General features: G+C 32.8%; 1 protein-coding gene across 3 annotated transcripts in view; it reads left to right on the top strand.

Annotated features, from left to right (window-relative positions):
* Positions 1 to 12769, top strand: part of LOC106478349 (F-box only protein 11-like) — a 100628-nt gene that overhangs the window by 46792 nt on the left and 41067 nt on the right. For all 3 annotated transcript variants that reach the window (XM_013938889.2, XM_022381942.1, XM_013938888.2), the window contains exons 5-6: positions 5134 to 5214; positions 6065 to 6182. In XM_013938889.2, the coding sequence (XP_013794343.2) occupies positions 5134 to 5214; positions 6065 to 6182 (199 nt within the window). The remainder of the gene's footprint in view (positions 1 to 5133; positions 5215 to 6064; positions 6183 to 12769) is intronic.

Below are 12769 nucleotides of genomic sequence, written 5' to 3'. Positions count from 1 at the left end.
CTGATACTAAAATATGCAATAATTTGAAACGAAATACACAGTCTGACAAAGTGCATATTGGTTTTGGTTTTGAATCACATTTTGATTAAAACAAATGTTTTATTAATTAAACTAATACAATGTAAAAGCTACTAAATAGGGGATTTTCAGTACTTTCAGCAGCCCTTGCAAAATTTTAAAATACCCACAAGAACTTGGAAGTGGAAACTGGATTTTTAATGTTACATATCTAGTTTTTTCTTGGCACTTCCTCAATGTACATGGTAAAACTATGTAAACAGAGTGACATGAGCATTAAAGATAAATGTCAAGAGAGACAATTATATGTTACATATTAAATTAAAGGTTAAAAAAAATTTACTATTTTTGTTTTGTTTTATTATAGCTTTTCCAACATTTTTGCCATATGCTGTACTAATTTCAAGAATAGCATTCTGCTTTACCATTAGTAAACAATAATGTGAAACATTTCAGATCTATGCTTATAGTTTTTTTTATCTTTCTCCAGTTTATTAACACTTTTTTTTCATGTAACTTTTATCTTGAACAGTACATTCCACTCTGAAAGATTTGAAAATTTCAAGTTGGCCACTCAAAAGACATCCCCATTCCATTTCTATTATAGCATAACATAAATCTGCATAAAAAAATGATTTCTTTGCAATATTACATAAGTATAAAAGATAATGTGAATTTTTCATTCCTAAAAATTTTTTAAATACTTTGTTCACTGGATGCATGTTATGATGATATGAAATACTGAGATTAGATAATTTAAATTCCAAAACATACTTACATCCTCTCACACGGTTATTACTCGACTGCCAGGATTTCTTCCTTTGCCCATATAAGCATTGGTCTGAGTTTTTATTGCTTGCTCCAGTCTTTTATACCCCACTTAATTGCCCTTGGTGATATTTGTCTCATGACACTCTCCACCTATATCAATGTGCCCTCTATCCTGGTACTGTTTATAACTGCCTCTTTCAGATAATGTCATAACTTTTTCTCAACGAAGCGTCACTAACGGGTTTCCCAGTGCTATGATTGTTTGGAGATACTTTCAGTGTTACGTAGTTGATTTTCATATTAAAAAAAAAAATTATTAATATTAATAATAGGGGGTAAGAGTCACTCACAGTTGAGACTATCACTGAAGTTATTGGTAGTGAGATGGAGACGTATATTCAGTTCCATGCTGTTCCTTCGGGGGGCTCTGAGGTTGTAATTGAGGGTGATCCTCAACATTCCAGAGAGAATTTAGATTCCCTTTTCTTGCACCTTCTTTTAGTCTGTTGGGTTTTCAGTACCCCTGTGAGCCAGTGGTGAGTTTACAGACTTGCAATGCTGAAGTCTGGGGTTTGATTCCCTATGGTGGATACAGAAGATAGTCCAATGTTGCTTTGCTTTAATCAAACAAATTTACCTGACCAAATGTTGTTCCAATCAATGGTAATCACCACAGTCTTTAAATAAATAAAAAAACAACAAAAAAAAAAGGAGGCCACTTTGGCATAAGCTGCCCTTGACTTGTTTTTTCAGTTGGTTCATTGAGAGTGTGATGTTTTGGGTCTTTCCCCAGTTGCTTTTGAAAGGTCTGGGAGCGAATATTTAGTTTTCTCTCCATCCACGGACATTTTGGTTCATGCAGGAAGGTTTACTTCTCAGTTATGCTTTATCCGACACGGTTGTCAGAACTATGAGATTTAGCCTACTGCCACTGGGTGAAACATGTTCCGATTCTCAAATAATACATCTGCTTCCCAAATTTAGGGGTTCTAAGGTGAAATTTGTAGTTAACCAGAATAGATCAATGTTCCCTGGTAGAACAGGGTAAATCTTCGGACATACAACTCTAAAAAGACTTGGGATCACTAACTTCATTGATGATGAGCTGGAACCATTGTTATCATGCACATTGGTTCGAGTGTCAGTTTCTACATTCATTCATGTTGTACTTGGCATCTCAAATTCCATTGGCTCTTATAGGGGTCATAGTTCTGCACCTATTGGAGGGTGTCTAGAACCTTGACATCAGCACCTCGGTACATATGTGCCCAGAATAGGGTCTGTCTGTATCCAAGAGTTCCACTGCTTGGTCAGATTGCATCCAGTGGTGTCTGTGATTATTGTATGTCTTTGGGGTTTGTGGGGGCTTAGCTCTGAAAATTTCTGGACATGTGGTAACCTTAACCATGAACCCAAGTCCTTGAGTCAGGATTAGTCATTCAGTTCACATCTACATCACTGTTATACACCTAACCTGTAAGGTTTCTGTCTCCCGCAGATCCTCGGGATTTGGAACTTAATTCTAGGGCTATCAGAGTTTGATTGTCCTGGGGGTAGTGATATGTTTGTGCTAGTTCTTCCGGGGTTTTATTTCTGTCGGTTGTTGGGCTTGAGAAGACGGGAGATTTATGTACAGTCATGATGTTTTTCATTTTTATCAATGCCTAGATTCTTCAAGGTTCACAAGTTACTCATTCCTCAATCTGAGTTGACATTTTTTACTGAGATTGGGGATGCCCAACTTCATTGTACTCAGCTTCTATCTGCACATTGTCATAGTGGTGGCATCCCACCACTATCACATTTTTTGTGAACAAGGTACTGCAGTTCAGGGTTTTTTACCTTCAGATTAACATTGGCTTCAAGTGGTTTCTGCTGAATCGTACAAGTTTTTTTCATCACCTCCATTCCATAGCACTGTGCACACCATTCAATAGATAGCTTGTTACTGCTGTCACCATCTTCTCAACTGTTAGAACATCACACCCTGATTCTACTTTCAGAAACAACCAAGGCAGGCTTCATTCTCAGAGCTGAAACATCTATTCTTGCTTTAATTCAAGGGTTTAATTTTTAATCTTGCTAATGTATCTTTCTTGGTCATTGCTTAGTCCCACGATGGACATTTATCAAAGGGTGTATTGAGAGGAGGTTGAACCCATTTCGATCAGAAGTGCCAACCATAACTGGATTTTTTACCTTTCCGTGTATAAGGTGGCCATATCAACTACCATTCGATACTCACGACAAAGTATTCTTTGAGTTCCCAGTACCCTCCAGATTCCTCAAGTAATTTTGGGTCCTTTGTCCCAAACGACCATTCCAGTTACCTAACTGGTATATTAGTGTTACATTACATGCCCTTTCTCAACATCTGTTTGTGACCTGATTCTCATATGCCATGTATCACCTTTACCCGAAGGTTTATTTTTAGACATCACTTGTCAGAGTGGTTTGTAATGTTTGTCCACAGACCACTTTATCTTTCTACCTACATTCTCAGACTGGTTCTTCTTACCAAAGACACTGTCAGACAAGGAAGGGGATAGATTCTTTTCACCAATTCATCTGATCACTATTTCTCACTTCTATGACTTATCAGATTTCAATCATTGTCATGTTCAGTGAGTGTCTTGGATATTTTCTTGCTCACACTAATGTCTTTAGAGATGCTAGACAATGACTTTTTATTCTGGGCCCTCTTTGGAAGGGAGGAATCTTCTGGAGTCGCGTCTAATCAGATTTGTTACATTTCTATGTCCATTGTGGCCTAGTTGAATTGCCTGCTGGAGGATATTGTGTGGATTGGTATGTGGACCTCCCCTAGTACTTTTATCTCGCATTATTTGCATGATCTAGTAATATCTTCATCTGAGGGTTTTAACCTATCCCCTGTAGCTATCTTAATCACTTCCGCTACATTATACAGAGGGGTGAGCATTTTCATTGCTACCTTTCAGGGTCCCTTATCTCGTTTTCATAGGATCACGCTCTGTGGCGATTGTTGCCTAAGCAGGTGTGCTTTTATCAAACCAGTTTCGCACTAGCAACCACTAATTCAATATACTTTATCTAGGTTGCAACAGGCTCTTTAGAAATAAGGTGTTCCATAAGATCACCTAGAGGCTGAATGGGTGGTATTACTTTACTATACTGGACTGCCACTCATGGACTGTCATGAGTAAAGCATAAGTGGATCCTGCCCGTCACTGTCAATCATTGGATTGAATAAATTGAGCTTGGTTTGCTTTTAAAAATTTAGGGAACTTGGTTCACCTATTGCACTGTTTCCAGAGCATTGTTCCTCAGGGCTGCCCAACCCCCATTACTCCCCAGATTCTACTAGTGGAACTAAGGAGTCCTTACCACACCCAGTTTCCAGTCACTGAAGTGGTGGACAGAGTGTCACAAGACAAATATTGCCAAGGGCAATTAAATGGGGTATAAAAGACAGGAACACGCAATAAAAAATCAAGCCAATGCTTAGCTGGGCAAAGGAAGAAACCTTGGCAGTCGCGTAATACCTGTAAGTGTGAGATGAGGTAAGTATTATTAGAAATACATTTTAGATTTAAGAAAATTTTAACTTTTTTCATTTATTTTTTAAATAATTTTTTGCCATGTTTTATGTATTCAAGACACTGCATGATTGATCTATTTTACTTTCATGTAATACGTATAAGTTTGTATTGCAGCTTTTTATTGTAAAAATAAATATGAAGCCCAACCTATTCTTTTCAATGTTGTCACTAAGTTGTAATAGTTTTGGGGAGTTCTACCCTTTATCAGTAACTCTGGACAAAAGTGAATTTAAAAAACAAGACTAGGCTTATTATAGTAGTGAACTGCTTATTATATGAATGGTGTTTTTGTTGTACTTTACTTACTACAGTAATCCTGTATTTATGTAAGAAATATTCAGAATTGAATAGTTAAATATTCTTTTTTTTTGTATTATTCATCAGACAAGCTGTTTATAATATTAAAAATATATGTGAAACAATATATCATTCAATTCACAATTTGTTACTGAGTTATAATGATTTTGGGGCATTACACCCTTCCTCATTAATCCTGAGAAAAACAAGATTAGGGGTTTTGTAGTAGTAAACTGTATATTATATGCTTGGTGTTTTCTGTTTGGACACAGAAGAAAGCCTACATGTAATGTTAAAATCTCAGTAATGGAAAATCACAGTGAAATTACATGAAGGATAAATAATTTCTCTATGTATACACCCAAGTTTACACTTATCTTGTTGCATTACCAATATTAAAATTACATTAAAATCTATTATCTTGGAGTAAAAAAATTCATTGAAACCTGTTTCATTCATGTTTTAGTATCAAGGCGTACATGTTCGTCCAGGTTACCAGGAACTTACAGACAACAATCCAGAGTGTTACAGTGGCAGAAATATTATTGTAAGTTTTAATTTTTGGTTTCAAGGCACATTGTATTGGTTATCATAGCTAATAATTTAGGATACTTGTGAGTAGAATGGCCTGTCTTCTGCATGTGCATCATTAAAATGTCATTCACAGTTATGTGTAAATAATACTTAAAAGGTGTTATTAATGTACTCATCTTTCAAGGAAGTTTTCTGGATGAAGTTTCAAGTTGCTAGTGCAGATCTTCATTGGTTGAAGTAATTATCTTTACATTCAGATAAAATTACTGAAAATAAATCACTCTTCACAACTAAACGTATAAAAAAAAACAATGTGTTTTAGGATATTATAGAAAGCAAAAGTTATATTAAAAACTATAGCTGACTTTACATCCAATCTATATCTGTAAATAGTGTGAGAGAGCTCTCATTTAATAGGTTATTGGCTACCTTGCTTGGATAAAATACTTGTATGTCCTTTTGCAGTATCCTAACTCTCCAAAATCTGGATTGTATGTAAAGTTAGCTGAGATTTTATAGACAAATATTTTATAATATGGAATTTTTTCAAATAAAAAAAATTACTTTTTATTGGAATTGTAGGAATTGTTTTGTACATTTTATTGTAAAGAGTAATTTTTAGTAGTTTTATGTGAGTGTAAATATGAAAATTTGATCCTAATGACAAAAGTTCAACCTTTTCCAAGTGCCTAGGTTATAGAGTTTCTTATTTTTTACCTAAACAAATAAATGTGTAATTTTGTTTCATCACTGCCTATTGTGTCATATTCAAAAACAATGGAACTTGTTTTATTGTACTGATGAAATTTAATGGTGTTTATACATCTTGACAGTACATCAGCTATGTTTGTTTCTGTCAACAGTATTTTGACACAATTGAGCAAGCTTTGGAGGAACCTGATAGTTCTCTTATCTTCATCCACTCTGGTGTTTATAAAGGAGACTATATTATTTACTCTAGTGTCACATTGCTTGGGGCAGGTAGGACACCTTTTAGTTATTTTTTAATTTTTTTTTCTTAGTTTCATCATATTCTCCTTTCAAAATACACACACGTATATAGATAGATAGATGACTAATCCATCAAGGGCTGCATATAAGTTAAGCATATTTCAGTGATCAAACTATTAGGAAACTTCTATAAAATCTCAACATTTTCACTAATAAATTCAAGTTTCCATTGCTAATTTTCAAATCATGTATTTAGTTTGTAATCCTTCATTCTGTTGAACAGTACTTACTCAGATTTTCTTCTTCTTGATCCAGAGATGGTTTTCTTAGTTTAACAAAAAAGAGTTCTAGCATTCTGAGGTGGAATTTTTCCTGGGAATGGAGAAGGATACAAAAGAAACTGGAGGTAGTCACGTTATCACATTTGCAACTGATTCATCCGGTGGAAAACTGAGTTTTATAATAAATAGTAAAAACATGAGAATAACAAAAAAACCTCTTTAATATGGACATTTTGGAATTTCCTTCAATTCCATTATCAGCATTAATATCTCAAAAAAAAAGTTAGTTCAAACTACATAAAACAACATTAGCATTGAGCGAGTTTTTCATGTTCAATCGGAAGTTTAGAAAAAACAGATTGAAATTGTAGCAATATAATGGAATGTACAGTAAAAAGTTGCGGCATACACATATTTAATAAATAACGTTTTAAGAGAAAGTATTATAGAAAAAGACTTAAATATAAACACTGTATCTTTGAAATAACAATAAACATCAAATAAAAACACTGAGAATGTGGGATTGATTACATTAATAACAACAGGGAGGAGTTGATGTTATTATTTAGCATTGAATAATCATTGAAAATGGAGAGGTTTTCTTTAATAAAGAGTTCATAATCTGTGGTTCCAGAGTCGAGAATTGTAAGGTTTTCTTGGAGTATGGGGTGGTTGTTATTTTCACTGTACAATCGGGTTGCAAGACTCGGGTGGATCAGTTAGCTGATATCCACTTCTAGCTGAAATTCCCACGTACTTGTGTACATGTATTTGTAGGTGACGTGTAGTTTTGCCGATATAGGTAGCTTTACAGCTACCACAAGTGTACTTATGTACGACCCATGAGCACATAGAATGGATAGAGTGTCTTTGCTTTTAAACATATTTTTAAGTCTGAATGATGACGTAAATACTAAACGTAGCTTAATTCGTGGGTAATATATTTGATTATTTTTGATTTTGATATTTGAGTTTAAAACTTTCTTTTCCAATGAAATAAGTGGTAAGAACTAGTGGATATTTTGAAAGAGTGGGATTTTTTGGTAGGTTTTATTTTTATTTGTAAAAACATTTGTGTGATGGAATGGAGAAATTTAGGGGATAACCATTATCTTGTAATACATTATGAATTTTTGAAATTTCTGAGTGAAGACAGAAGTAGTCAGAACAGATATTATACACTCTGTTTAGAAGATTTAGAACAAGGTTATGTTTGAAGAAATCTGGTATGAAACTGTCGAAACGAGTGTGTAGGCCAGTAAATGTTTTCTTACGGTAAAAAGATGCGGCAAAGAGATTGTTTGTTTTGTTTACTTGGACATCTAACAAAGCTAAGTTTTTTGTTTTTTTTACATCTCACGTGTAAAGTTTATAGATGTATGTTATGAGTTTAGGTATTCCAAAAACTTCTTTGTGTGATCAGTGTTGTGAAAGAGTAGAAATGTATCATCAACATACCTTCTGTATAATGCTGGTTTGTAATAAACGGGGATATTATCCAACTAATAATGTTTGTAATAACATAGAAAAATATTTGCAAGGGTTGAACCTATAGGTGATTCATCTATCTTTTGCTCAAGAGATATCTAAATTTCCTAATGCAGACCAATTTTTTAATGGCCAGCTTTGATGTTCAGTCCTTATTCACTAACATCCCACGTGAGGAAACAATTAAAATAATTATTAAGCAGTTATTCTATACCAAAAGTGCACTTCAATTTAACTTTAACAAACAAAAATTCGAAAAGCTTCTTAAATTGGCCCTCAAGGTCAGTCACTTCATTTTTAATGGTCATCTAATATTAATAGTGTTTATGGGTTCAAGTGTTGCACAACATTTGGCTAATTTGTTAAGTTATTATGAATAAAAGTGGTTAAAAAGTGCAAACCTATATACTATAGAAGATATGTTGATGATACTTTTGTAGCTTTTAAGAATAAACCTGATATTCAAGAATTTCAAAATTATCTGAACAATCAACATAATCATATTAAATTTACAGTTGAGGAACAAACAGCTGATAATTTACCTTTCTTAGATACCAAGATTGTTAATTTCAGTGGAAGTTTTAACACTAAGTGCTATAATAAGCCAACTTTTACAGGACAATACTTTCATTTTGATAGTTTTTTACCTTATGAATTTAAAAAGAACCTAATTCACAATTTAATTCATCGGGCTTATAACATGGTTGGTTCTTTTTCCTCATTCCATGAAGAAATTGGAAACATAAAGGTTGTTTTACTAAATAGTTTTCCTGTACAGTTAATTGATAGTGTTATCTGGAATTATTTAAAAGCTTTGAATACTCCAAAAATTAGTAAACAGTTTGAAAACAAAGAAATAGTTTATTGCATTCTACCATATACTGGTAATCATTCTGTAGAATTAAGGAAAAAAATTAAATCTATTCTGAATAATAAAATTTACCCACTTATTAAGTTTAGAATTGTCTTTAAACCAATGTTTCATTTAAATACTTATTTTAAGTTTAAAGACAGGATTCCTATAACACATTGCTCTTACATCATATATAAATTTACATGTCCAAGGTGTAACCTTGGCTGTGTGTGTGCTCTACAATATGTTGTCTGAGCTCACATATTAAAGAGGATGCACAAAACAGCATATAATCAGTCGTCCATCCTTTGCCACTGTTTACAGGACTGTGACACAAATGTCACTTCAAAACACTTCAACATCTTGTGGAGTGTGCGAATAGTAAAGAAATGCTCTGCATTGTAGAAAATTTGTGGATACACAAGATGCGTTCTGAATTAAATGTTAATCAAACAGCATCACTTTTGCTTCTAAAACTATTAACTGAGACTTATTTTAAAAACACCTTTTAACTGAACTTGGGATGTAGTTATTTGATAATTTTCTTCTTCATCTTGTATTAAATAGTGCCAAAGTAGGGTGTAACTAAAATAAGTTTTCTTCGAAACACCTAATGTAGCAATGGATGGGGGATTTAATTTTTGTTGTGAATTATTTTATTTAGAAATGACAACAAAAAACAATTTCTTCTAAACATTTCTCAAATGTTCTTAACTTTTGCTTTAAAAAAGTTTTGATTTCTTGATATTGTAAATGCTCTGTACAGCAGGGTTTTAACCAGATGTTTGAAGGAATGGAGCTTACAAAGTGTGAATGAAGTCCACTGAAAGTAGATACACTTAAGTGGTAAGTATACCCTAGTTATTTAAGATATGAACTTCTAGGAACGAGAGGTTGATTTATGACAGTAAACTATATTGGGATGTTTACCATTTAAAAACCGGAGAAATTCATTAACCAATTCATCATTATTAAACACAACAAAAGTGTCATCAAAATATTTCCTGTAATACACAAGCTTAAAATGTTCAGGACAGGACCTTAACCAAAATTTTTCATGGAAGATTACGAATAAGTTAACAAGGTCCGAAGCAAGGAGGTCATAGTCACACCATCAATCTGTTCTTAGATTTTTACTATTAAACATAAAATGTAGTTGTTTTGTTGCAAAACATAAAAGTATTAAAAACATCTTGAGTTGTATACCTTGTAAAGTTTTGTTCTTAGCAAATACAGGACTAGAACAATAACCAGTGGTTTTGTCTAGAAGTACATTTGTAAATGATGGCTCAATATCATATCTAGCATAATGAACATCATCATTTAACTGTATTTGCTATAAGCTATTGTAAATTCAAAAGTATCATTAACAGAATATTCATTCTGTTCAAACTCTTTCAAAAACTGAGTAAAAAATGTTGCTCATGCTTCCACTAGAAACTGTTTGTCTAATTGTGCATCCCTGTTTGTGAACCTCAGACCAATTTGTCTGATATTAGGTTTGTATCTTCAGTTATGATGCTTTTTTTTTTAACTTCAAAATGTATCTCATAAGTTTGGCCTACTTGGTTGCTGTGGGATTACTCCAAATTTTGATAAAGTTAATCATATTTCATATAATAGCTTGCATTTTGTTGATGTAATCCACTTTATTTAAAATTGCAGCCCTGAATATTTTAAACCTTTGTATTACAAGAGGTATGTTGACACTGTTGTGATGTTGAACAAAGTTGAGTCGGTTAAAGAATCTGTCCAGTTTTTAAATGGTAAACATCCCAATATAAAGTTTATTGTTGAAAATCAACAGAATGACAAACTTTCATTCTTAAATATTCATGTCTTAAATAAGCAGGCCATACTTACCACTAGCATGTATAATAAACCCAATTTCAATGAACTTTACTCACAATTCAAAAGTTTCATTCCTTCTGTATTTAAAGAAACTGGGTAGGTCGATGTGACTGACCCTGAATCCAAAAAGTAACCATCAGTTTCCATAACATAACTTTTAATATGGTAAATGTATCTTCACAAAATATGGTAAACTTTCAGTAAATATTAAGTCTTATGTACATGAAAAAGATCAGATTTTTTAGTTAAGTATGTTTACTAAAGATTTGTCTGTGAATACATGGAGTCAGCATTGACTACGCATAGTGCAGTGATTTTCATGTTAAGATTATAAAAATACTTTTGCAACTTCCAAAACCTCCTAAATATCAAACTTCACCAAGCCTAAATCTGGCACTGCATGAAGCAAAGAATATCCTAAAACTATTGTAATTTAATTAGCTTTTAACTAAAATAAGAGGGATTTAAAATAATTCCCTTAGCTACTCAATCTGAACACCGCAAGATGAGCTTTCAAAGTGAAGACGAATAGCATTGTACATTGTTCAATAGATTAAAACTTTCCCTTCAGTTGGTTGTCCCATTCTGTTTCAATACTCGTGATTGACTCAGCACAGATAGTTTGTTGTATAGCTTTGTGCTTAAGAACAAAACAAACAATTCTATTTGTTATAAATGATATAAAATGTCAAAAAAAAGTATTGGCAATTTGTGAAAGAGAGGATGTGACAGGTGGGAATAACAAGTGGGCCTGATTGTCTAGTTTACAACTCCATAAACAAAGAAGATTGAAGACCATAAAAATTAGATTTTTCCTTAATAACATCTATATAATAAAGAGTAATTTATGTTAGACTTCATACTTCACAGATGAGTAATGAATAAAAGAGAGGGGGAGGCCTAAAGAACAAATGTTAGGATCATCATACAAGGGGAGACTGAGGACTTATTCAAATATTTTCTTATAAAATTAAGAAATTAAAACTTATGTAATATAATAAATTTATTTATTAACTATGTTTTGATGCCAAGTTTATTCTTATACATTTTCTTACTATATTGGACCTAGCGGATATGTCAGTATCTATGTTTATAACCAAAGCTCCTGCAGCATCTATTGAATGGCACCACAGACAAAAACCTATAAAAAAAATTTCACACTTTGGATATTCAAGATTCAGGCAATTAGAAAAAATAACTATGGCATGTGAAACAACCATTTCTTTATAATAGAACACAGTTTTAAATAAAATACTCTCCTCACAACAAGAACACAACTTTCACTAGGACTGTACATGAGGGTTTGATTATATCTTTATTGATGTAATTTGTAAATATAGTATTGAAAAACTGGAGTTCTTAAAAAACTTTTTTTTTTCAATAAATGGTATCACTTCTAAAATATATAAAAATATTACAGTTTATATCAGTAAAATTTATGAAAAATTTGAGCTCTGTACATTGAATTGATTTTGATTTATGAATAAATCCAAACACTTTTCCCGTGCAGTACTTCCCAGAAAATAATATATATTTTTTTAGAAAATGTTCACTTTTTCTAAAATTTTTTCAATGAGGTATGAATACCATGATTAGTAATTAGTAGCACAAATAGCTACCCAAAGGGCAGCTTTTCTGCTAATTAATAATAAAGTACAGGGTGGCCCAAAATTATCTTTCCTATTTCAAAGGAAATACAACCATGTAGTTATCAACTTCTTGTTGCCCAACTCAAACAGTTTTTATTAACATGTGAATAGACTTCTACGTGTGCACTATTTTTTTTAACAGTGGTGATGGCATCTGTTATCCCAGTCTTTAGCTTCATGTTGTTTGCTATAGATGTGTGATACATGATGTCTTGAACAGATCCCCAAAGAAAGAAATCTCTTGGAGTGATGTCTGGCAAATGCGGAGGCCACGGAATTGGCTAACCCCGACCAGTCAATTGCATTGAGCCTTTTCTTGCACAGCTGCCATTTTATTGGTAACACTACTCACTGGAGTGAAAACAAACATGATAATAAAAATTGTTTGAGTTGGGTTACAAGTTGTTGAAAACTGCATGGTTATATTTAATTAGTTATTTAATTATTAAATTTTAAAATAGAAAAGATAATTTTAGACCACACTGTAGTTTAATC

Source organism: Limulus polyphemus, unplaced genomic scaffold, assembly GCF_000517525.1.
Source record: "Limulus polyphemus unplaced genomic scaffold, Limulus_polyphemus-2.1.2 Scaffold202, whole genome shotgun sequence".
NCBI lineage: Eukaryota > Metazoa > Arthropoda > Merostomata > Xiphosura > Limulidae > Limulus > Limulus polyphemus.
Note: the sequence above shows the minus strand (reverse complement) of the source record. Positions and strands in the feature narration are given on the sequence as shown.